Source organism: Grus americana, chromosome 14 (genome assembly GCF_028858705.1).
Source record: "Grus americana isolate bGruAme1 chromosome 14, bGruAme1.mat, whole genome shotgun sequence".
NCBI lineage: Eukaryota > Metazoa > Chordata > Aves > Gruiformes > Gruidae > Grus > Grus americana.
The window spans coordinates 1,342,024-1,367,360 of record NC_072865.1 but is presented as its reverse complement, the minus strand read 5'-3'; the positions used below and the strand labels follow the sequence as shown (position 1 = coordinate 1,367,360).

The 25,337-nt window shown below is 41.1% G+C and overlaps 1 protein-coding gene across 3 annotated transcripts in view; it reads right to left on the bottom strand.

Annotated features, from left to right (window-relative positions):
• Positions 1 to 25,337, bottom strand: part of NR3C1 (nuclear receptor subfamily 3 group C member 1) — a 70,889-nt gene that overhangs the window by 9,850 nt on the left and 35,702 nt on the right. For all 3 annotated transcript variants that reach the window (XM_054841653.1, XM_054841652.1, XM_054841654.1), the window contains 4 exons: positions 19,387 to 19,550; positions 15,659 to 15,775; positions 10,639 to 10,917; positions 7,637 to 7,781 (listed from right to left, as the gene is read on the bottom strand). In XM_054841653.1, coding sequence (XP_054697628.1) covers positions 7,637 to 7,781; positions 10,639 to 10,917; positions 15,659 to 15,775; positions 19,387 to 19,550 — 705 coding nt within the window. The remainder of the gene's footprint in view (positions 1 to 7,636; positions 7,782 to 10,638; positions 10,918 to 15,658; positions 15,776 to 19,386; positions 19,551 to 25,337) is intronic.

The window sequence follows — 25,337 nt, the reverse complement described above, 5'->3', positions numbered from 1 at the left end:
ACCAGATCAAGTACAAGTCTAAACCCCATCGTTTCCAACGCATGCTGTTGGACAACTCCTGCCGTACACACAGATGGTATCTACAGCCATAGACGTGCGCACACATGAACCCAGAAATACTGGCATGATGTTTGACCTCAATCATCAAGCAGTAACAGTGAGAATACAAAGTGCACATGAGGTACAGTGCATGAGATAGGACTCAGTGTAAGACGTTCAGGTGTAGGATGTTTCTCAGGACATTTCACACAAAGCCAATATTTGGCTGTTTGGCACATTTTCTCCTAACCCCCCCGGGTTGTATCAAAGGGCATCCTACATATTTCAAATTGAGTAATTTAAACACATTCTATGACAAGGCTCAGCAGTTTTCCTCATGTAAAACTATTACCATTTCTGGGCAGAAGGTTAAAATAAACATTATGAAATGGGTCAGCCTGTCACTTACTTCTATCTGCTGTAAAGGCAATTACATCTGCAAGTCTGAGAATCTATATGAAGACATGCAGATTTTTGGTAATACCAAGGCTGTACAAATTGCAGTTCTCAAAACCCGTAAATCATAGCTCCCCTCCCCGCTTCAGGGACGCCCGAGTGCAGTGAGGGGCTGTGCACTATGCCCTGCAGGGCAGCGGGTCCAGGCTCTGTCAGAACAACGGGGACGCTGATTCACTGGAGCGTCCTTACTGCTGGCGAAGGCTCTGGGAAGAGGTCCCAGACATTCCCCTCGCCGATCTCCTGGCCGGAGTACATCAGATGATCTCAGCTGCCGCAGAGCTGTGCATGGAGGAAGGCTGCCGAGGATCCGTGCTGCATCGCGGACCAAAGACCCAGCGAAGGGCAGGGGCTTTGGGGCTCTTTTCTTCCTCCCTGCTCGGTTTCACTGGCACCCGTCCCTACAGAGGGCATTTAGCCACTGCATGAATTAATTTACCCACATATAAACCAGATATAATACTTAAACTAGGTACTATACTTAGCTAATTAAAAGATATTATACTTAGTGATGACATCACACATGATTTCTTCTTAGCAGAAACTATCTATGGATAGGACAAGGGGTAATGGGTTTAAGCTAAAAGAGGGTAGATTTAGATTAGATGTTAGAAAGAAATTCTTTACTGTTGGAGTGCTGAGGCCCTGGCACAGGGTGCCCAGAGAAGCTGTGGCTGCCCCTGGCTCCCTGGCAGGGTTCAAGGCCAGGCTGGATGGGGCTTTGGGCAACCTGGGCTAGTGGAGGTGGTCCCTGCCCATGGCAGGGGTGGCACTGGGTGGGCTGTGGGGTCCCTGCCCACCCAAACCGGTCTGGGGTTCTATGATCTACAGAACCATACCGCCTTTGTGGAGCCTTCGAGCAAAGCTCTGGTGACGCCCAGGGCCGGTGATGCGGGGCAGCTGCAAGGTCTGGCAGTTGCCTGTACCCCACGAAAGCTCGGGAGCCGCTGCTGCAGAGGCAGAGCCAGTGCCCGGGCCAGGGGGAGCCCCGGGCAGCTCCCCGGCAACACGGGGCGCATCGCAGCAGTTCAATGCCTTTGCAATTATTCCGTTCATATAAACTGAGACCGAAACAGCTGACTAACAGCATTTTATCACTTTTGAAATGATCCTGCTTTAGTGATTGTAAATCTAGTCCGATTAGAATCGCCTTGTTCTATAAGGATCTAATATTCCTCTGCTGCTGTAACCAGCTCCCTCGGGGAAGAACATGCAAGCCGGGCATTAGCTGTAAGTTTTAGCTCAATGACAGCCCATGTAATGTACACAGGATGTACATATGCATTCTGTGTGGGAAGCATGTTGATGGTAAAAGCATGTGATGACTTTCAACACTGCTGTGAGTCATTTGGTTCAGCTGAGCCTATAAAAGAGTAAAATCAGTAAACAAGATGCTGGTATTCTGAAAAAACAGATGATACCGACTCCACAGAATTAGTTACAAAAGAATGTTTGGAAAAGATTCTGGGAATAAAAGAACTAATAAAACGTTGCTTCTAGAGCTGTAATCACATGTTATTTTCTTTCTATTCAAATAACACCGATACAGATATTCTGTATAGCATATAATATTATATGGACAAATGAAACCAAGGAATTGACCTCAAACTGAAGAAGAGCAAAGAGCTAAGATGAGAAGCATGCAAACAGGCTCAAAATCCTAAGATATGGGACTTCCAAGAACTTATTTCTAAAGCTAGGCAGCAACTAAATGGCATTTGCTACTTGATGAACACAACAGTGCAATAGTTACTGTTGCTCGCTGTAATTTCATGTACACTGTGACACAAATAGAGGCCTGAAGCCGATATAGCAATAGTGCCAACTCCAACAAAAGCTTGTTTTGAATCACAGATTGTGGAAACTGTTTACAATAGTACAAAATCACAGGTTTTTACAATCACCAAATACTAAATGATGGTCTAAAGCCTGAGATTTATTAAGCCGCCAAACTTTTCAACAACGTGAGCTGAGTTTTGTGTGTGTGTGCATATGTATATATAAAAATACACCTATTACATATAAAATTGCCAGCTGATACAAACATGCCTCCATAAACCCCAACATTTTTCTTGTTTTGAAACATAAAATGATGAGCTTACTGAACAGTCACGCACCAATTCATTAAAGTATATTACTTCTACCCAGAAATGAAATATAGAAATGTAAATCTAAAACATCTTCCAAAGCCTTACAATAACTTAAAATCCATTTTTGCCCCTCCCTCGATGAAGGGCTGAGTAAGACTCCCCTCTCCCCCCACCTGTCTGGCTCTAATAAAAAGATTACGAGCATAAGCGTATGACGTGAAACAGTGCTATGTATACGTACGGTAAACCTTTCTGCACTCAACAAATGCTATGGGAAATAATTTAATTTCCTAGCACAGCAACTTTATAATCCACCCAACCCAACTCTATCAGACATATTAACTTAGGATATCCAACATGTGATAATCATTATTCAATTATATTGGATGATTTTATTTTTGGTTTTGTTTTTTTTCCCTCCCCTAAATAAATGATAGAAGTACAGACATAAAAATGGAATATTCAATAAATATTCAATTTTTAGGAGAAGACTGGTCAAACGACTAGGCTGCAAGCTCAAGACTTGAAAAGAACAGAGTTTAATTCTCTTCCCACCACAGACTGCATCGATGATACTTGGAAAATTCAATTATGGAGGAATCTACAATGGTACCAATGAACAGTGGCATTCAGCACTGCCACAGCTAAAGCTACCTGGGCGCTAAGCAAAACAAATCCACTGATTTCTGGGAGGCTTTTTGTGCATTCATGGTAAGATATCTGCAAGTGCTACAGATCTGTTAGCTGAAAACGTAGCATGACAAAACTCTTAACAGGTCGGACAGGTTCTTCATCTACAGCCCAGTTACACACAGCTGCCTGAAAGTGTCAACAGGAGCTGGTGGCTCTTGCTACTCCACGTCTAAGTAAGTGGTAACTACACAGGAATGATACTGGACAGGGTTGGTGCAAGGATAAACGCATGAAAGACTGACGCTGCTCTGATGCTTGAGCAGATACATGCAACTAAAGAAAGTCTTATTATCCCTATAAAGAATTCGATCTTAAAGAAATACTTTGCAGTTATGTCCATTTAAATCACTCAGGCTTGGGGAACCCTCAAAGATAGTTTCTCTTCCCGAAGCCGAAGACACTGAATTGTACCAAATATGAAGACAAGTCTTTAAAGCTCAGAAACTGAATAAAATAAATGGTTCCTACAAACCCCTGTAAAACCCAAAGAAAATTAAAATAGAATTAATTGCACTTATCTGTAACCATACAACTAACACAGCGGAAGGCACTGGATCCACTGCTGTTCTGGATTATTCCCCCTGCCCCCGTTAGCGTCAGCTGTGCAGCCTTAGCTCTCAGCAGGAGACAGAAAGTATTACTGGCTTCTCTGCAACCACTGCTCAGCACCTTAGCCTGCGTTCACGTTCCCCAGTACTTCCCCCGCATTACGCTGCCGCACGCTACAGGTAACGATGGCCCAGAGGAAGTGGTCTGAGACCAGCTCTGCTTTATTGCTGTAATGAAGACACAAAGGAATATAAAGAAATAGCGTGATTATAAGATGCTTTCCTGTTCCATTTCTTGATTTACGTTGTACATAACAGCACCTATACTTTTCTTATGACCCTTCTGAGGGTTGATGGTTTATAAGTAAAGTTAAAGGAATTTTGGGGGGTGAAAAGTAGGCTAAATATATTTAAAAAAAAAAAAATCACACTAATTGAAATTTGAATATGTGTAATTCCATAGACACAGCGAGATGTTTATCACTTATAGCGTAATGTGATACAGACAATTTTGTTTGATGTGCAAACCCAAATTACGCAACAGAATTGAAAACCCACCCACTTGAATATTTGCCACTCTTTTGTAAGGCTGGAATGACACAGGTCTGCACGAGGGGCTCCTGCGAGCCTTGGAAGTTGTTGCCAACTCCTCCACTTGTGTATACTTCCATTTAAGAAAAACAAGTACATCATCAATCTAAAGGCTGTGGCTTGAAGAGATGGAAGGCCTCCTGGAATTACTGTACTCCAACACCTTGTGGGTAAAGACATACCATTTTGTTCTAGTCCTCCACCGAAATAATGCTTTGAAACTCCAATTAATAGATAGGAAGCCAGAACGAATTCTTAGTTACAAATTAAAAATGTTAAAAATGTTCACGTAAAGAACAGATCTGTAGAAATGTCATGTGCAGATCTCAAAAATTACAAGTTTGAACAACTTGTACCTCTTCATCTGCATGCAGAAATCTGAAACTACTGAACAGGAAGCCAAAAACCTGATGCAGACAGCTTCAGTTAACCGTAAAAATGACCATGATCCAAGAATTCAGACAATCAGAATGAAGGTTCTGATTCTGTTACACACACAACACCTATGCGTAACTGTATTTAGTGGAATCGAGCTTTAAAATTTATGAAGAAAACTCACTTTTTTCCTATTATTCCAGAGAATTCACTATCATGTTATTAAATATTACAATTGGCTTTAGAATTGCCAAATAATGGAATTGTTTTGACTTTTAGAAGATGCTGCTTTACCTATTTATTTTACAACGGTTAGTGGGTTTCAATAAAGCCCTTCCATCAAATACCGGTGACTCACTCCTCGGCAGCAGCCCTGAAGCACTAAGCTCTGGGCGTAGCGAGGGGTGGGAAGGGTCCTTGGGGTGAAACATCACCCAGATGTGTATCAGAGCGTTGCACTGAAGAAAGCCCGGGACGGTTTTGGGAGGTATTACGTACCGCAGTGCTATCCTTTCAATGATGTACGAAGCCGAGAGAGCGCACACATCTGATTCCTAAAACCCAAGTGCATTTTTTTCCTTGCTGTCCACGACGTCTCTCTCGCCCTACCGAACATTTCGGCATCGGCAAGGCTTCCCCAGGGCACTGCTGCTCTGGCTTTCCCCGAGGTACCGCACTTCATGAGCTCTTATAACTCATGCAGGGGTTTTACGGATTATTCAGTGTTTGTCATGTTTAACTCGCGGGTGGCTGTATTTTACTGATGAACGGTACCTAAAAAGTTACGAGCAGAGAGTTTTATGGGGAACCTGTAGCACACTGGTGAAGAAACTGCAGTTCTCTTGGTCTAGGCATTTTATTGAAAACAAATGTCATTCTGATAATAATTTATGTACCAAAACAGTAACTAGAATGAATTTGAAAATTAATATTGAGTGTAACAGGATTACCCTTGCAGGTTTTTTTAAGAGAACCAACACATGCTTAGCTGTGAAGCTCTCTAGTTTTGACCCATTGATAAAACAGCAGGAGACCCCTGACTTAAAGCAAATTAGATGTTATTACGCTTATTAGTGACAATATCAATTATTTAAATTCCACCACATGGAGAATATTTTATTCCAGAGACATATTCTAAGAACTTTAAAAACGTAAGTACACAGATGGGCACTCACCCATCATCTGCTCCTCACCGTTTTTTAAAACATTATTGTTATAAAGAAATTATGACAGTTTATAAAAGCCTGGGCAAATATTTACATTGAAAAAAGGTAATAAACAAACATGAAAAAGTAATACTCTGAAATGGAAATGGCTAATCTCATAGAAAATGTAACTATTATTATTTTTAAACTGAGAAAAGATTTGGGAGATCCAATACTGAAGTGCAACAGGAACAAAAATACTAGGAGTACTGTCCCAAACCACGCCAAAGGGATTAGTATTGCGCCTCCCTTCTAAAGACAGGAAAACAGACGTGAATAATACCTTGTCACTTGCATCACACTTCAAATTACTGTCACTGAAAGCATGATGCTACAAAAGTTTTGAGGTTCTATGTGTCAAAGGCCCTGTGCAATCGTATTTATTAGCTTTAGTCCCCACAAGTGGACTATGCCATTTCACGAAAAAAGAAATGGCAAATCCATAGCGATGGCATCGTATTAACTGCAATCTGCAGATGGGGAAACTAGGTTTTGTGTGGCTCTGGCCAGCAACCGCAAAGATTTATGTCCACAGGGTATTGTCAGCAACTAATTCAAAATACAGATGTAATGCCTCGACAGGCCGTATCAATATTGCTAGCATCACCCGATTGCATAACCGAAAGATTACTTGAGAAGTTTGTTACGGACTAGGCCAACACTCTTCCACCTGCTTGAAGGAACTGCTGTTTAAAGAGAGACCTGAAGGACACGATGGCTGAAATGGCTTCAGAGTAAAAGGCAGGAGAGCATGACGGAGCATCGGGATTGATTCCCAAATACATCCCAAAGGGGGAGGGTCTGCTCTCCAGACTGGAGGCAGAAGGGCATAACCAAACCTGATCTGATACTACTCCTCTGAAATAGTATACAGAAAGTAATGTAACTATGCGGACATCTGCATGAAACGTTTATACCTACTGACTCTCAAAATTGAGCCTTCTGCCCATCACCTCAGCAATCCTGAATTCCATCTTTCACTGCCCTACAACAGGAATTACTGCACAACACAAATTTGAAACACACAAGGAAAATTATGCATGGTGCAAGAAAAAAAGATGTCCAAATATTCTAGCAAATTCAACTTTTCTTGAAAACTGATAACAAAGTTCAACCAAAAAACCAAAGTTGGGCAAGTTTTTCCATTTGTAACCATGTCTTCTCAGTCAGTTTAATCAGGCTCAGATATAAACATTTAACTGATCAAGAACTTGGTGAAACTGTAGGACCATACCATCCCTTTCATACAATAAACATACAGAACATTATGCAATTTGTCAAACTTTTGTCTCCATCCCAGATATATTTTTAGCTTCAACTGTGTTGGCTCTGATAAAGTGAATGATTATAACGAATGGTGCAGGAACAGTCACAATATGGAACGTTTTAGTACAAACACCTCCCACAAAAGCTTCTTGATATAAATACACTTAATATCTAAAATACCTTTCTTTCGACTTATTTAAAAACGCTAAGTAATCTGCCAAAAGAAAAACAAGTTGCAAATGACAGACTGATTTGTGATCTCTGCAAGAATTTGCTACCCAGTGATTCACCTCTCAAGTGCAAAGCCCAGAAATGCTGTGGGGAGTCTAGTATCACCCTGAGAATCCTGGAAAATGACTCATGGCTTACTTACTCGTTAATGATCAGATCTGGTGCAAAGCACAGGAGATTTCCATTTGATTGTTTATACGATCTCCATCCTAAGGCAAAAGCCATTAGGAACATCCATGAGTACTGCAGAAGGGTCATTTGGTCATCCAGATGTAAATTTCGGAAACCTGGAAAAATAAAAATTGAGGTATTGGTTGAAAAAAACCCAAACCCAAAAAACCGCTCATAACTTGCACCAGGACCATGGTTATCATCAGTACAACTTCTGTATTATCAATGAAGATTACCACTTTTCAAAGTGTATTTGATAACAATTTCTGTAACTGTGGTGACTGTACCTGAAATAAACCCAAAACTTCTTGCCGTATTATGATCGTCTCATTCAGTCAAGCATTTTAGAATAGATTTTTAGTGGAAGAAAAAAAGAAATTAGAACAGTAAGAGGTTTTCTTATGTGAAAGTTCTTGCTGGATGAAAAAAAAAATTCACTTTAAAAGGGGTGCAAAATTTCAACGCCATCTTCCAGCTACTAAAGTTCCATTCAAACACTTAGTACACCATTAAGGAATCCTTTGCCTATGCAAAATTTTGCATATGTAGAAATTAAGCATTCATAACCATAGGACTCAAATTACGTCTTCCGGACAGTCTGACTACATACGAGACTTGAGAGGTGTGAATAGAAAGCTCCAGTATAACTCAACCTTGAGCTGCTTTGAATGCCTAAGTGTCAACCATACAAAACATATATAACACAGAAAAACAGGCAAAAGAGAACAACAGCAAGAGTAACTCTTGAATTTTGCATTATACATTATATTCACACTTACATATACACATTTCAAATAAATTCTCAGCACCCCATCTACAACAGCGCGTGCACACCAAAAGCCCTGGGCTCTGCACCATGGTGGTAGTTACGTTCTGGACAGACAGTACCAGATGGATAATTCTCAATAGGTCCTACAAGTACTAAAAGGGGGATGTAAGATTAAAAAGATCAGAATATATGTGTGTGCTTTATCTGGTCAGTTAGATAGATTACAAGAGACAACAATTATATTTCATATACACTATAATTCATTGAGCTACCTTCCAAAATTAACAGTATTTTCTACTTTTTGAGAGAGCAGTCCTCTGGACAATTCAATAATTGTACGGTGGACTTACAAAATATGTATTGCATTAGTTACCATCATTAACCGCCTCTAATCTTATAAGAATATGTAGCATGACCAGAGCCAATTAAATAATGAGGAAATGTGTAAAATCTGAAAATTGGTCCCTCAAACAGTCTTAAAATGGAGGCAGCTTTTCATTTGCAACACTAGTTCCTATTAGATCCTGCCTGCAATTAGCAAGAAAATACTGTGCCATATTGAATCACTATTAAAGTCTGAATTCAAGTTGATTTGGTTTAATTTTATTAAGCAGCTGACATCTAAAGAGCTCCTAACAGTGCTGCTTCCTGAAGATGTGCAAATAGCATAGCACTCAGTAGATTAGTATATAACAAAACTTGGTATGTCAAATAACTTCAGAAAAAGCTTCTGGCTTTGGAGCCAGCACTACCTACTATTTACTACTTCTAAAATACAAGCAAAGCGTTTCAAAGTTGTTTCAAACTTACTGGTTCAAATCTTGAAATCTTTGCTCAAACCCTCCTCAGGAAAAGGTTATTTTGAAATCCCAACTAAAGGGTTTGGCAACCAATCCTGGCTTACTGTTAGCGGGTCTGGTAGTGCACAACCAGTAGAAGAGCATACAATTAAATACTCATGAAGAACCACCTTAGCAACCAAAAAAAAAAAAAAAGATAAAAAAAGTATAAGAATAGTTCCTATTAATACAATAATTTAAAGAGAAGATTGGCATTTCCATTAAGAGCATATGTTCTGACCTGAAGGGTTTGTCTAATTAGGGAAACCGTTCAGAAGAGATTATGAACACAGAACTGTTTTATAAAAGTGGTATCTAAATTTGTATTTGCGAATACCAGATGGTCTCCTAAAGACTTGTCCCAGATGGAAGGGTGCGCGTGCAAACTCTTCCTAACGTAGACCTTCGCTTGCTCAGCGCAACGCCCCGCTGCGGAAAAACCCTGACAGACATCCCCACCTCCCTATTCACGTCTCTGCTGGGCATATCTAGGAGTTTAGTCTTTCTTTCCTACTGTTCATTTATTTCCCCTGCCTCAAAAGAGACACCATTATGACTCACACATTTTATTATCAGACTTTTTTTTTGGCAGACCTGTTATGTGATGTTATTCTTGGGCAGCATAGGCATTATGGAGGTGTTTTTGCTAGGTTTTTTTGAAAACAGGTACTTAACAGTACTGACTAGGAGCGAAAGGGAGAAAACCACTAGTCTTCGTTCTGTCAGGAATAAACAGACCTTGTGGCCCTGTCCTCTCCCAAAGGCTTACTATGGGATGTCATGTGTTATGTCCAAGGCGGAGATTTCTTCTCTAAGGCAACTGCTAGCTGTGTCTTCAGGTGGGACCCAAAATAGCCACAAACCTTCCACATTCCCCAGCTGACAGTCAGTTTAATCGTGTAGCTACAGTGCAGAGAGAAAACGAACATCTTGACTTCTACCCTGGAACCAGACGCTCAAATGCCTATTCCCAGACAAAAAAACCTACCGATATGGTGAGGGGTAGTAAAAAAAGAACCAGCCATGAATGCAGACCCAGACAAGCCAGTACAGCAGTACCAGGCTATAAAAGTCAAGAGAACCTCATTGCTAAAGCTACTGAGGCAATAATTACCTGAGAGATGGAACTAGAGCTAATGAAAATAGTTCTCTGTATTACTTTTAAAAACAAATCCCCATTTCAGTATGAATTTTCGCATCTGTATTTTCTCCTGCTTTTCCACTCCAGACGTATTTGAGACATGAATAAGCCCAGATATTACTAAAACTTCATCTGTGAAGGCTCTGAAGGACACCAAACACGAAGACAAGATTTTAAGCACAATAAAAAGACCGCACTGTGTCACTGATGTATCTGCGTATTACCTGGTATTGCCTTTGCCCACTTTACTGCAGCTACTACTTGCCGTCCTCCCAACATGTTGAGGGTGGACAGTATCCGCCAGCTGGAGTCGGGCAGCGTGCTGTCGTAGCCCGAGTACAGCACCTCCGGCTCGATCACTTCCAGCAGGGAAACCAGGGTTGGGGTCAGCTGCGGCAGGGACGCCGGGACGATGCTCTTGTTTCCAGGCGTTTCAGAAACATCCCGCGTTCCCGTTACGTTAGTCTGCTGGATTCCTTTTATCTTCTTCTTTGTTTTTCGAGCTAGGAAAGTTTTGGTAAGTCACAGGTTAGGTAATGGAAAGCGACCACACAGCAATAAAAACTAACAGAGGAAATGCTGCTCTGGGTTTCCGGCAGTTGGAGATCAGGCAGTTGAAACTTTTAAAGCATTTTTTTCATTGATCTGTAAATAATTTCACATTAATTCTAACGACGCTTCCTGTGAAAATAAGTTTATTTTAGGTTTTAATGAAAGTCCCATTTATGTTAATGTTTCAAAATGTTGAATAACGTCTGCAGGTACGTTACAAGGCTGATCCTAAAATACGAGGCCTGATCCCACAATTTCTATTACACACAACATTTCGGTGAAACTTCAGTTGACAGCGTGACACCTGTGTGGAAATACTGGCAGGACAGCGCACTTTATAAGTTCCTTAAAATATTAAGTATAGAAACCATGTAGAAGAAAAGAAAAAAGTATATTTAATGGGTAAGAAGTTACTCAATCTCTCGAGCCAGGGAAAACATTTTTCTTGAAAATGCTGGGCAGGAAGAGATTTTTCTCTTGCCAGCTCTCTTGCATATAAATCATTGCTGCGTAATTAAATCATAAAACTCATTCGCCAAATAAATAAAACATCACACAGAGATGTTAACTGTAAACTACAAAAAGCTGGAGCAACAGTTTTATTAGCATATTGTCAATAATGGAGTCTCCTACTTGGCTTTCAGCTCTCCTGGATGCAGTCTGCTACACTGAACGCCCTATTTAACTGAGACCGAAATGAAACCCAGCTCTTTTCCTGTGTCTCAATTCATTAATTGATTTCTGTTCTGGAATTTCCGAGATAAATCAGTAGCACATAAAAGCATCACGTAACGTGATTTCACATTCAAAGTTTCTACTGACCTATTCAGAATCTCTAATCATCAGAAACGCACCAACTCTCTAGCTTAACAACGTATAAAATCCCCCTCCTGACCCCGTTTCTCCCCCTGGCTAGGACAGAGACTGCAGAAACTAACGCTGGAGAGAACAAATTCTCTGTGACTTGTACAAAACTGCAGATTCCCAAAGACCTAGACACTGGCCACGTTTGCCCAGACCGTCACGGGAGAATAGCACCAGCTATTTCTTGGGGCAAAGAGCTTCTCCTTCGTCCCATCTACATTTTGAAATGGCTGCTTCAAAATACTTTGAACGTTCTGGCATTTTTTGCCTCGTTATCCCTGTTCTCAAAAGCAAACAAACTGCTTTGACTTAAATTTACAGGCACATGCCTTCAGCTTCACACAGACACCTGGTATGGCGTATTTCCAGCCCAGAAAGTCTGGTAAAATTATAATCAAAAGAAACAGATCTGATAAGACAAAAGTATTACGCAAGAATTTTTATTAGGCTATGCTCTAAACCTGACTTAGATAGATAGTTGTAACTCGCAAAAAAGGAAGGTTGAGAGAATGTATCCCTTTACAATTTATTTTCAAAGACAAAAATACCGCAAATTTAAAACCAGCTCCTTAGGACAAATTACAGAAGAGAATCCGTACAGATAAACTCGGCATGGAAATCAAAGCATCCAAGATTTTCTGTTAAAAACAAACAACCCCTCCAAAACCCCCTGCAGTTTGGCATCCAGTGGGGTTGTACAGGCTTCCTATTCTATTGCACACATTTCCTGCCCACTGGGCAGATGGTCTGCGCACGTGAACCGCGGCCCGGGAGGCGATGAAATGTTCCCAGCACCACGCTCGAGACCAAACACTGCCAGAGAGACATGGAGACCATGCACCTCACTTCTAAAGTGGGATTTATAATGACAAAAACCGCTGCAGTTACAGAGCAGGGCAATGAATATTATTAGAAGGAGGAAGAAATCCTTCAAAAAACTGAAATAAATACAAAATGAAGACAACAGGAAAAAAAAAAACATAAATTGCCAACGGTTTAACTATAAATGCAGTATGAAAGGCCAAAAAAATTACAAGATGATTTTTTACAGGCATAAAACGTAACAATAAATCTTTTTTTCAACCTCATCAGAAAGAGAAAGGGTGCCAAAGAATGCCTGGGGCCAATTAACGATGAAAGCGGAAATGAGAATTCAAAGAAATGAAGGCTGTAGTACAAAATATCAATATTCTACTGTATAAATCTCTGGTACCTGCAGCTTGATAGTTGTGTGGTTTTGCAGCCCCCTACACCCAAACTCCATGCAATAGAAACAAGAAAGTTCCAGAAAAGGGTGGTACATAGGGCCAGAGGTACAACGGATGATAAACCAGACCATAACAGAAAATTATCAAGTAACATGTTCCCAGTGTACATGGAGCCACTTTTGTCTCAGCACAAGAGCAGGTAAGAATTAAAATACTGCACGGTGGGTTTCATTTATTTATTTATTGAAAATGAGTTAGTCTTCTACCCTTTACCTAACAGTCACATTCACTGCAGGCACTGTAAACCTAGAGATACTCAAAACGTGCCCGGACCCTCATGGCAGAGGTCTACCAGCAAGCGAGGCGAAGCAAAGGGGCCTTCAGACTGACACGCTGGGATATTTGATCTCTTGCTATTCATTAACTGGTTTGCTTATAACCATTATTTATGCACTGAGGATACACCTGATGACTTTTCAAAAAAGAAATTACTGTTTAAAAACCATGCAAATTTAATTATCTTTTAAACAACACTAATTCCTGAACTGTGACCCTTTAAATAGCCAAGATAAAAGGAACTCTCTTTCAGTCTCTTCTGCACTTTGTGCTGCCTTCCAGCTTTCTTTTCTAAGAGTTCTTCTGTACAATCAGTTCACCATCTGTTCAGATCTGTCCGGTAAAGCGGTGTTTTCATGGTTGTTTTTCACTGTTTCACACTACTTGGGGTTCTTCCATTTTTGCGTTGCAGAGTTTCTAGATCTCTTTTTCCTCTCAGCCATAAAAGCTTCCCCCGTGCCTTTCCTTACAGCTTATACAACAATATCCATCCTCCAGAAAGTCACTATTCTCTAGGATTCTCTGTGCCCAAACTCAGGTAAACAAACTATTGTTGGAAGGGCTCCAAACTACACGCGGAAAAGTGGCAAGTATCAGACGTCATTCAATTTTCATTTTCTTTGGTGGAGAAAGGCAACTCAAATAACATGTCCTAGAGCCTGAGATAGCTGCACTGGTGTCTACTCTAAAAAGTGATCACATAAATTGATGCAGGAATGGAAAGGCTTACTATTAGAGCAATACACACAATAAAGTGGTTTATTCATATAGATAAATATATGAATATGTATTTTGAAAACAACTGTGGAGAGAAAAAAATAGAAACAAGTCTTAAAACGTATTCTCTTCCCCCTCAAAAGGAAAATTGTGGGGTTTTGCATTATTCTAAACTTTCCTTAGGCTTTACTGTTACCTCTGCTTGCTACTGGCCACACCAGCCCCACGGGGCATTGATCTTTTCACCTTGGACACCAAGAGTAGGCAAGTGGACTACCCTGCTCTTATCTCTGTAGGGCAAGGTACAGCCCACTGGAGTGGCTGACAAGCCAAATCCAGCTCCTGGAGACACTCACTGACAACCTCCTGTACTTCAGGGATTTATCTGAGAGCCCACGGTTACAGATTTTGGCCGCTAAGAGACGTACCTCACCTCCTGCTCACAGATCACATCAACAAACCCACTAGCAACCTCCTCTCTTCCCCGCAAATCTCTACCATGAAGTAGAGGATGTGCTTGTCACAGGAGGGGAAGCACGTCAGACCTTTGGGTTTTTCCCTTTGCTCTGAAGGAAGGGGCACGTGGAGCCGCTGACGGGGCAGAAAAACTGACCATTTGTCCTCCTGAGAGAGGTTGGAAGCAGAAGAGGATGAAAGGACGTGCTAACATAGACCCCACTATGAGCATCACGTATCTCTAACATAATTCACCACTTTACCTAAGGATATTTTCACTGACTGAAATGAAACTCTGTTCATATTTGTATCTGACAAATACATTTGTGACAGTTTTATTTCATCTGACAATTTTGATTATACGAGTATCAGCACGATAACTACGCTGGTAAGTACTGTATTAATCTCTACAGCTCAAGGAAAAAACATCAAGCGTAAAACGTAGCTGATGCTAATAAAAATGTTTTATGTCATTTCACAACTGCTGCTAGATCTCCAGTTGATGTGGTCTTCAGTTTCTCATAAGCCATCCAGGGCTTGGCAGAGAACAAATATGTACTGGTACATTTATTTATGTAACCTATCTTTTCTAGAGAGATTCTGAGACACTTAAGAAGAACCCACAGCATGAACAAAAGTTACGTCCATTTCTTCAGTTTGAAGATATAAGCCCTGCTCCAACTTCAGAGCTGAGTCGCAGGGCTTTCCCTCCCATCTGTGGTTCCAGTGCCAGGCCACTCTGAGTGAGGAGGGCAGGCATCACACTTTCCTACAAGAGCCCTCCTAGAGTTTTGCTGTCTCAGATTCGATGAAAAAGTAACAAGATATGTGTGCTGACAGGAATAAAAAAACCCGTTTTGTGCGTATGACTCACTTCTGAACATACTGAGAGGCAGAGCAATTGAGTATGGATAGGAAAGTATAGCAGAAATTTTAGCATAAAAAAAAAAATCTTGCTTTTCATTAAAATGCTCATACACGTCATAAAAAGCAGTACTTACTGTTAGCGTGTTAAAGTGCTGCTCAAATAATTGCTTTAGCTTCATAAGCAGCATGACCTTTATTGTCTAGGACTCAAAAATGAAAAAGGGATTTGAACATTTGAAATTACCTTCGAGGTTCATGCCGGCTTGAAGACATTTCCGGTAGCGGCATGCTGGACAGTTTTTCCTCCGAATTTTGTCAATAATGCAATCATTTCTCCCAGCGCACAGATAGTTGTGTTGCCCTGCATTCACAAAGACAAACAAAATAGCCATAAGCTCTACAATCTCAGTAGCAGATCAAGCCATTCATTCTTTCAGTAACATTAAGGATCTGGGGACTATATAATACCTTTACTTACTGTACATCATTTCTTGCAAAAGTAAGATCAGTATCCACATGATTTCATATAGCTATACACCAAACAGATTCCTCATATTTAGACACCAAAGCCAATAAATTTAGGTAGAAATCCTCTTGTCTATTTGTTAACATGAGGCAAATTCTATTTTTAAAACTATTTTCCTCTCACATTTCTCAAAGCTATCTTCTATAGCAGGTTTCCAATTTCCCTAAGTAGTTTCACAAGAGATGTAAATAATGTTCACAAACACATTCTGAAAGTACACATGTAAACATTTCATGGAATCGTTTAGGTTAGAAAAGACCTTTAAGATCATCAAGTCCAACCGATACAGAGACACAGACATAGCTTTCATCATTTTGAAAGTCCTGAAACCTCCTTGTTTAACTTAGTGTCTGAACTGGACAAACCAAGGTCTCTGACATTTTTACGGATTCACAGATTCAGAGCAAAACTGACCCTAGAAATATGGCAACTTGAACTACATAAATCAAAATAACTGTATTTCTTTGCTGTTAGGAGCAGGGCAAGAGAAGAGTAGTATCTATTAATTTTTTGAATTATATGAACAAATGTCTCAATCTAAGTTATTTAGAGAAAGGTATTACTGAAAGATATATCCTTCACTCAGGGAAGAAGAAACATGTTTCTTTAGAAGGCAGAAAGCTGCAACCTAGGCTTCGACACTATATTTCAAAATCCTAATAGTATGATAATTGTAAGAAACAAGCGTATTTTCCAATTCCCAAGTTATTAACAATGGAGTCTGAGTCTTCTCACAGAAAAAGAGCTTGGTTAAGGAATTTGTTTCAAGTCAGCTGTGAAAATTATGGGTATGCAGAGTCCATTACTATGGCTTTAGTCAAACTTCTCTGGTGAAGTGTTTGATCTTAAAGGTCTTCTCCAACCAAAACGATTCTATGATTCTGTAAGTTGATATTCCAAGGAAGCCCTGAACGTTTTTCTGAATGAACCCTCCTACCTTTTTCATCTGAAGCCGCCGCCCTACTGACCCTTGTATAATCTTTGCGTTTAAGATAACTTAAAAAATCATGATTCACGACGTTTCCAAGGGGATTTACAGCAGACAGGGGCATTTTATGGAGAGGCCGGGCACCCTTCAGCATTGCACAAGCCGGTGCCTGGGGCTCTGGAGCACTACGAGACTGAGCGAGTCTTTGCTCATTTGAGCACACTGGCGCATAAAAAGGTTAGAAACTGCAGACAAAGGATTTTGGAAGATGGAATCAAAAATGCTGAAGAAGGAAGACAATCTGAGCAGAGCAGGAGGCAGAGGTGTTGGGGGAATCTGAGGCGGAGGGGAGGTGTGAGGATCGGAAGCAAGGCGAGGAAGCGGAGGCGGGGAGTGGTGGTGAAGATCTGGGTTGGCAGCGGGGGTAACAAGCTGGGAGGTGAACGGGGCTGGTGCTGGCACCAGAGAAACTGAATCACGAGGGCTCTGAAGCACCACGAAAATAAGAACTAGAACAAGATGGCTTTGGCCGCCCTGGGTTCCTGAAGAACGGCCCGTTTGCATGAAGAACTGCGTATAAATAAACACTTGCTGTCCCACCTTCATCCTTCCGCTTGTCCTCTAGTTCTAGTCTTTGCCGAAAGAAATACACTTAATATTGATTTTCTAGATACCGATACTTTCAGTTTCTGTGACTATTTCTGTCAAAAAAGGGTTTCAGGCTAAAGACTGGACAAACAACGTGCAGAGTCAGCTTGATCTGTATACTAACAGGTGCCTGGCAGCTATTAATAAAAAGGATATTGGAGAAACAAATTCTTTCTACATATGTTCCTAATAAGAAAAATGCCTGTAAGAGACAAAGCAAATTATTTGTTCCTTGACATGAATGCTGGAACTAACAGATCCTGGAAGAGTTCCTGAAAACATCCACAATATCTAATCAGAAGTACTAAGGTTGGGATAACCTATGGAACAATAACAATGAAAGTAGAGGTAAGCCTTCAGGAACTGGTTGCAATTTTTCAGCAACAAGCCAGCTTACATTTTTAACATTAATACAGTTGATGTAAGATGTGGCAAGTCGCATCACTCATTAAAAGTAATTACTGGGTTGATTTCTTCATGTATCAATACTTTCATGACGTGTTTAAGCTTGAGGACGGGCAAAACCATCGCTGTGACATATATCCAGTTGCCATACAATACTACTTCTGAGGGATATCCAGTGACCTTATTTTAATCAAAGATACGGGTGATTATTTGCTTCAAATCAAGTGCCTGGCTCTAAATGGGACTGCAACTCCAGAGAGGAGCAGTTGGAGTCACGGAGAGCCCAAACAGCTCAGTGCTTTGCACTTCAGCTCGTATTGTCTCGTCATACTTCAGAAACAGGTTCAGCTTCCCACAGAACGGACATCCTTTCCCCCCGGGACTAGCAAAAACTGCAGAATGAACTTGACTCTTCCGATCCCTCTGAGAGGCTCTGCATTTCCACGGAACTCCTACTGCATCCAGCGAGCTGGGACCTGGGAGAAAGTGCTTTTTCTGAAAGACTGAATGGTGGCTCGTCTGTCTGAACAGCCTTCCCTCGGCTCAAGTGAAACCCAGCTTGCAAAAATCCTAGCAGGAAATGATAGTCTCATTCACTCCAAAACACCCAGGAATGGCTGCACAAAGAAGGCACGAGACAGGAAACGCCGTCAGGTTGCAACGAGGAACGACATCGTTTCAGAGGAGAGGAACTGCTATCCTTTCGGAGACACCGACAATATACCCCGACTTTCCTGCATCTCTGAGACTGGAGCAGAGTGCCAGACATTGAGGTACAAGCTGGTTCACTACAAAATGGCTCCTAAGGCAGCCCCAACATCACAGATTGCTTATTCTGCTATACACGCTACAGGTTCACATTTAGTTTTCCATCATCTTTATTTTCTAGAACGATTTTCTTCCTGTGATTAGAGAGAAATCTCAATGACCCAAACCCACACGCATGTTCCTGTTCTCTAGCTACCCCTGCAAACATCACATGTGGACACGTATGTAATATAATCAACATTGCTTATAGGAAAAATCGTAAAACTATCATAATCTTGCATACAAGAGATTTATCAAGTTTCACATATGCTTTGTGAACAAACAAGCTAACATTAAATGTAAAAATCACAAACTTTCAAATCTAACACGTGCAAATATCTATATACAAATAGGAGAAATAAACAAAAACAACAGTGAAAGAAAACGAAAGAAACAAACACCAAGACAATACATCCTTTTACACTGGGAGTGAATGGGAGCATTTTATACATGTAAATGGAATCTATGCTTCAGATAATCACACCATTATCAATGCTACTTACTATGAAAAGATGAGTGATATCATGGATGGGATTTTCCAGTAGGATTCTAGCAAAAACATGGATTCCAGTAAGATTAAACAGACTGGTTTTGAATGTAGATGATATGTATGTGGATTTTGTATTTTAAACAGCAAATTCATCAGGACATGTCTTACCTTCCACGGCTCTTTTGAAGAAGACTTTGCAGCTGCCACACGTAAGAACACCGTAATGACACCCTGACGCCTCATCAGAGCACACAAGACAAAGCTTGGGAGGTGGTCCCGTAGTCGCTGAGGTCGTGGATGGAGAAGAGCTTACATCTGATCTCATTCCAGGGCTAAAAAAAGGCAGAAAAATACTTGTTATTAAGATCTATGGAATGCTGGCAAACCTAATACTCATAATGGCAAGGAATGGCTCCCCTTATCCTCAATATTACGGCTCTGCACAGAGTTCACTGCACTCCCAAACAGTTAACCAATGAATTTTGTAAGATGAAAGGAAAGCTGTACGGATTTTTCACAGCCTATTTGACCAGGTCAAGATTACTTCCCCGACACATCTCTGAAGCCAAGTTTCTTGCACAATTATCCTAGCCTGTAAAATTGACTCTTAAAACATGCTCTTATTCCATATTGTTTTCATTACTGTGACATTCCCTGCAGTTTGCACGGAGTCCTACAAGAGCTTCCTTTCCAGTATCATCACAGTATCCTACTGGGATACTATTATGCAAGAAGCTGTGCAAATTAAGCCATATATTGATATATATTTACAGCAATAAATGATCATTTCATCCCAGCATTTTAGGAAAAGAATATTTATTCCTAATTTCAGGATCTGGTTTTCCTATGTAAACATACAGGCCATCTACAAATGAAGGGTTAGTTCTTTAACAAAAAAAAAAAAAAATCATTGTTAGAGCAATAAACAACCTATCATAATCACCTTCGAGCTGCTTCTAATCACAAGGGCTGACCCAACAGTGGTTGTGCTGAAGTTCAGAGGCCAATCTCATTCAGCACGTGTAAACAGCAGCCACAACCGACACATTTACCTGTCGAAGGCTGCCTCGACACCTCCCGTTGTAAGGCATGCTCTTGAGTTTATTTTCACAACGTTTTAAACTTTTAAAATGCAATTTCTACACTGTATGCTTAACTTAAAGTGATTTTCACAGAAATTTTTGTCCAACAGGGTTCCAGCCGCTTTCCACATGAAGCTGGAAAATAACACTTTTTTTTTTTTTTTTTTAAAGACCTTGTGCCCTGATTCAGAAACTCTCCAGAACATCCGTGCTCTCTAACGGGGGCTTAGCATTTGTACGTGGGCTGGCTTTTGCATGGAAAATTCCTTTTCCTCTCCTCAAGAAAGTCTGACCAGATTCGGTCATGCATTTTAAAAAAAACCAACATAGTTCTCAAACATTCACAAACCCCATAAAATTCCAGCCCAAGTGAACACACACTGGGAGGCTTTACTTGTGAAGAGGTCGCCTCCATATGCCACATCCCCAGCGAGCAACTGAGAAATGGCCCGTCCAAGTGATTCCAAGGACTTTTGCTGTCGTGTTTGCTCGTACCGGGAGGAGTTGGGCAATAAAAGCTGACCAAGGAGCGGGAATCCTACCGCTCAAACCCAGAGGGATAAAAGTCAAACCAGAATAAACGTGTCAGTGAAGTCCACACTTTGACAAATATGGGACTAGAGGGCAGAGAAAAGGGAAAACTATTTGTGTTAGGGAAAAAAAAAGAGATGGTACAGGCATGCAAAGACCTAAGGTCCATGTAGACCTCCCCTAAAAACCAGAGCCTGACATGAGCTAGGGGAGAAGGTGACCTAAGCCACAGCAGAGAGGGCTGAGCAGAAAAGGAAAGCACAGATGAGAACATAGCAACAGCTTGAACATGCTGGAATAGCCGTGGGAAGGGGGAGAGAAGAATAAGACCAGAACAAGGGTGGTGTGAAGCTTCAGCAGGAAGGGCTGGCAGTGGGAATGAAGAACAATGACGCAACCTTGAGGAAAAAGGACAGAAAAAGCCCACCCAGGGAAGAACGCTTCCTTCCAGAACTTGGAAATGAACTCAAATCTGTCACATCGCTCCTTTGTGTCCAGAAAGTATCTGTGAAATGCTGCAACCCTTCTTCTACTGTTACTCTACAAAGAGGCTGACAACCATCATTAGCGAGTCTGTCAACTAAAGTGGCAGTCACCGATAGACTGTCATCCTGTTTATGATCTATACGATGGCTTTTCCGTGTTTTCTAATTAATTTGTCTTCTTTTAAAGAGCAGAAAGCTATGATAAAATAGTAATGTTGCACAATCCAGCACTCAACATCCAAGTAGTGGCACAACGTAATCCAACCCAGTTACATTTATTTCGTGTCCTTACACACACACATGTTTAATTACTCATCCTAATTTCCACACTGCACCTCTGCCTTCTTCAGAGCAGAGGCGCTCTCGGAATGAATATGGTGAGGATGGGAGCTGCCACTTGCACGGCTCCATCTCCTCTGACGAGGGAACGGGCTGACAGAAGCCAACGGCTACGGGTCTGCAGGAAAAGAAACCTCACGGCCAAGGGAGACGAGGATTCAGATCTGCTGCTGCCTCTTACCACAAAGCTGTGTGTGACGGCATTTGGTTAACACAACCCAAACTTTTCAGAAACAGGCAACTGGCCCAGTAGCTACTTTTCTTATACTAAAAATGTCAGTTTAAACATTGAAATACCAGCTGGGAGCCTACGATTTTAAATAGGGAACATACAACTTGAGAACTTCATTTCATGGAAATGATTAAAACCAGAAAGAGATGGAAATATCTCTCTATGCATAGTTTTGAAGACAGCTAATTTAGATACAAAAATTAAACTCTTTATACCTTACAAATTTCTGACAAAAGCGTTTTTAAGGAAACATTCATTAACTGTCATAGAAACTACGGTAGTGCCAAACATATTCCACTGGAACTTTTCAATCACCTTTAATTTTTAAACAGGGCTCATTTTCTGTACCAATACCACAGAAAATGTAATATGAGAAAGAAAACAGATGATATGACTTACAAAACTAAAAATAAATTATTACATTGATTAATAAAGCAGTAGCCAGCAATCTAATCTGGGCTTCTGGCATATCTTTTCAAGCCTGGCTGTATCAGATAAGGACAATATTTACTAACCGTGTGGAGAGCTGCCAGACTCTGACAGGGCCCTAGTTGTGTAAAACACAATTTTGCTTGCCTGAAACATGGAGACCAGGAGGGATTATAGTGCATAAGGACTCCTGCAAGAGCTACAGCAAACCAGCTCCAGCTTTAATATACATCTTTTACCTATAAAGCTATACAAAGTAAAAGACAAATAACCACTTCCTAAGGAAGAGGTAAGGGAGGGAAGTTACGCTCTGAGATAATATAATAATAATAATTAAAAAGCTGCCTTTCAGCTATTTGCAGAAATGTTTTTAAACTCAACAAAAACCTAATAAACTATGATTCTTATCTAAATAAAAGATAAAGTCAAGAAGCACAGATGAGAGAGGAAAAAAATTCCAAATTTTAAAGGTTCCAAATTTGTAAAAACTTCAATTAAATTTCATTTTGGGAGGCAAGGTGTTATTTGTTTAAGGGTACTGAGCTCCATTCCCACGTACTTTCAGAAACTATTTATACGTAATGTAATTTTATTTGTTTGTATAGATACGTTTATCCTTTCCGGTCACGGAAACATACGGGGTAAAGAAAAGAAGATGCAGCTACGGTATTGAGCTCTGTAGCAATCGAGTTGTTTAACCAAAGCCATTTCTGTGTTAATCATTTACCAGAGATTTTTCAAGCCAGGCTCAAGGTTCAAGCTGTATTAAAGCCGGGTATGGTAACGCTGATGGCGAAGCGAATTCTCCCTTCTCAGGGTGCCCGTCCACCCGCGCCCCACGCTCCTCCGGCGAGGCAGGCAAAGCCGGGCCATCGGGTACGGTGACCATCAAACCCACGGCCCCGCAATCAGCCACCAACAGTCGAGCAGAAAGATGTGGCAGATAGTGCCTCGCTCTTCTGAAAAAACCTTCCTCCAGCAAAGCGGTTCATTACTGACGAAAACATTTGCTTTTTCCTCTTTCCACTTTCTTCTGTCTTTACAGCAAAGAAGGTAAAACCTCCGTGACACAACACAGAATATGCACACTCCCAGATGTTATACTAACATTATAACATTATTTTAAAAATATACTACCTTCCTGTTACTTTACATTATTAAACAAAAAAATCTCTAGTGAGGTAATGGAGCTGCAACTAAAATTATTCCTCATTTACAGGCTACAACCGACAACTCCTTACCAGCGAATGAAAGCTGAGCACGATCAACCTCAATCGATTTTGTCCAAGACCGTGCCCAGCCCTACTGCTCTTCTGCTGAAGGGTAAATTCTTTTTTAAAAATGCAAAATAAATTAGCACGAATAGCAAGTTACACACGTGCAATGAGAAGAGAACTTGGTTAACAATTTAAAAACTGACTGTTGAAGGGAAGCGGCTGCAAGTTACAGAACAGGAGGAGCAGCATCTTGGGAAACCTACGGGGCTGCTGGGCAAAGAAGAGCTGTCACTTCAGCAATTGTCACCTTTTAAAAACCATCTACTCTGAAGAAAAGTTCGGGGAAAGGCATAACACAAGGTTTTTCAGACAGAGACAACTAGGTAATTCCCTGGTGCTATTATAAATTACAGAACCAGAACACTTGCAACTGGCTCCTAAAAACCTGTCAGAAAATGCTACCCACGTCCACCTGCCGACTCTGAGGAAAGAAATAGATGCAACACGTCTAGGGTTGGGAGAAACAGCTCAGAGTTTGCCCATATTTATTTTGAATAATCTTTTGATAAGACTATGCATTTTGCTCCTACTTCTAATCTAAAGCTTCCCACACCCCCAGACCACAGTACGCTGCATGCCATCGGTCCTGGTCCTCCAGCACAAGCCACCTTAGCACTGAGCTAACGTGGTCTTAAAAGCGAGGTACTTATCTGTATAAGCAGTATCACCAAACTAACAGTAAAGAAACGATTTTCAATGTCATTGCCATCTGGGCCTCATTCTTATCTTCTAGCAATGAGAACAATGTAAACACTCAGCTGCATTCACCAACTGATTACATTTTTTGAATTGCTTATTTCTTTATTAACTAGAAAAACTACTAACTATTTTTTATCCCCTCTTAGGCAGAAAAGTAGTTTGCAGTTCAAGCAGGAAAAAAATTTAAGCCAAGGCTATTGACATTATACTTGCCATTACAATATTACAATACAAGTATATTTGCCAATTGAAAATAATTTCAAAACCGCATTTTGCTGAGAACCTGAACCGCCGGTTACGATGGTCTCTTCTGCCTCTTGTAACGTACTCGCTTAAGTTTAAAGAGACTGAAATTGGTACTAGTTGGTAAGAACCACCATCCTCCTCGCCGGCTGCCTGCAAACGATGCCGGCACGCACGCAGCCTTTGATCTGTCCGGCCGCCACCGTGGGTGCGCACACCTCGACCGCTGCCAGCGGCACTAACCACGGCCACGTACCCCAAGTCACACGTGTCCCGGGGTGCCGAGTCAAACGCTCCTGCTGGCTGCCCGAACGTACCGAAAAACCCCACAAAACCACAAGCAAGCAAGCGAGCCCCCAAATACCTTAAGAATAGGTAGGTTAGGTATAAAAGTTTTCTTTCCCACCTGAACTGCTTTGGTAAAAGCGCTGTTCTTGATTATAAGCATGTCCCCAGTGATGCCATAATAAATTAAAAATCTCTTACGGATTACAGTGCGTACCAAAGCCTGCGAATAAAAGCATCCAGTATTACTGTTTTACAGCCCCACCGAAAGCCAAGATGATTAACATCATTTCCTTTATCACGCACCCTGATAAATGCCGTGTCATGACTCGATAAACCAGGAAACCAGATTTTGAACTAACGGTCTAGTTCTGTGCACACGCCTGTAACACGACCAAGGTAACACCAACATGAGGAATGTCTCTCCCGGAAAGGCCACGGCCAGATCTGCTTCATGGCTGCACAGAGAAACCCGCGGCAGCGAAACATCTTGTTTTATAACCAGAATGGCAGGTAG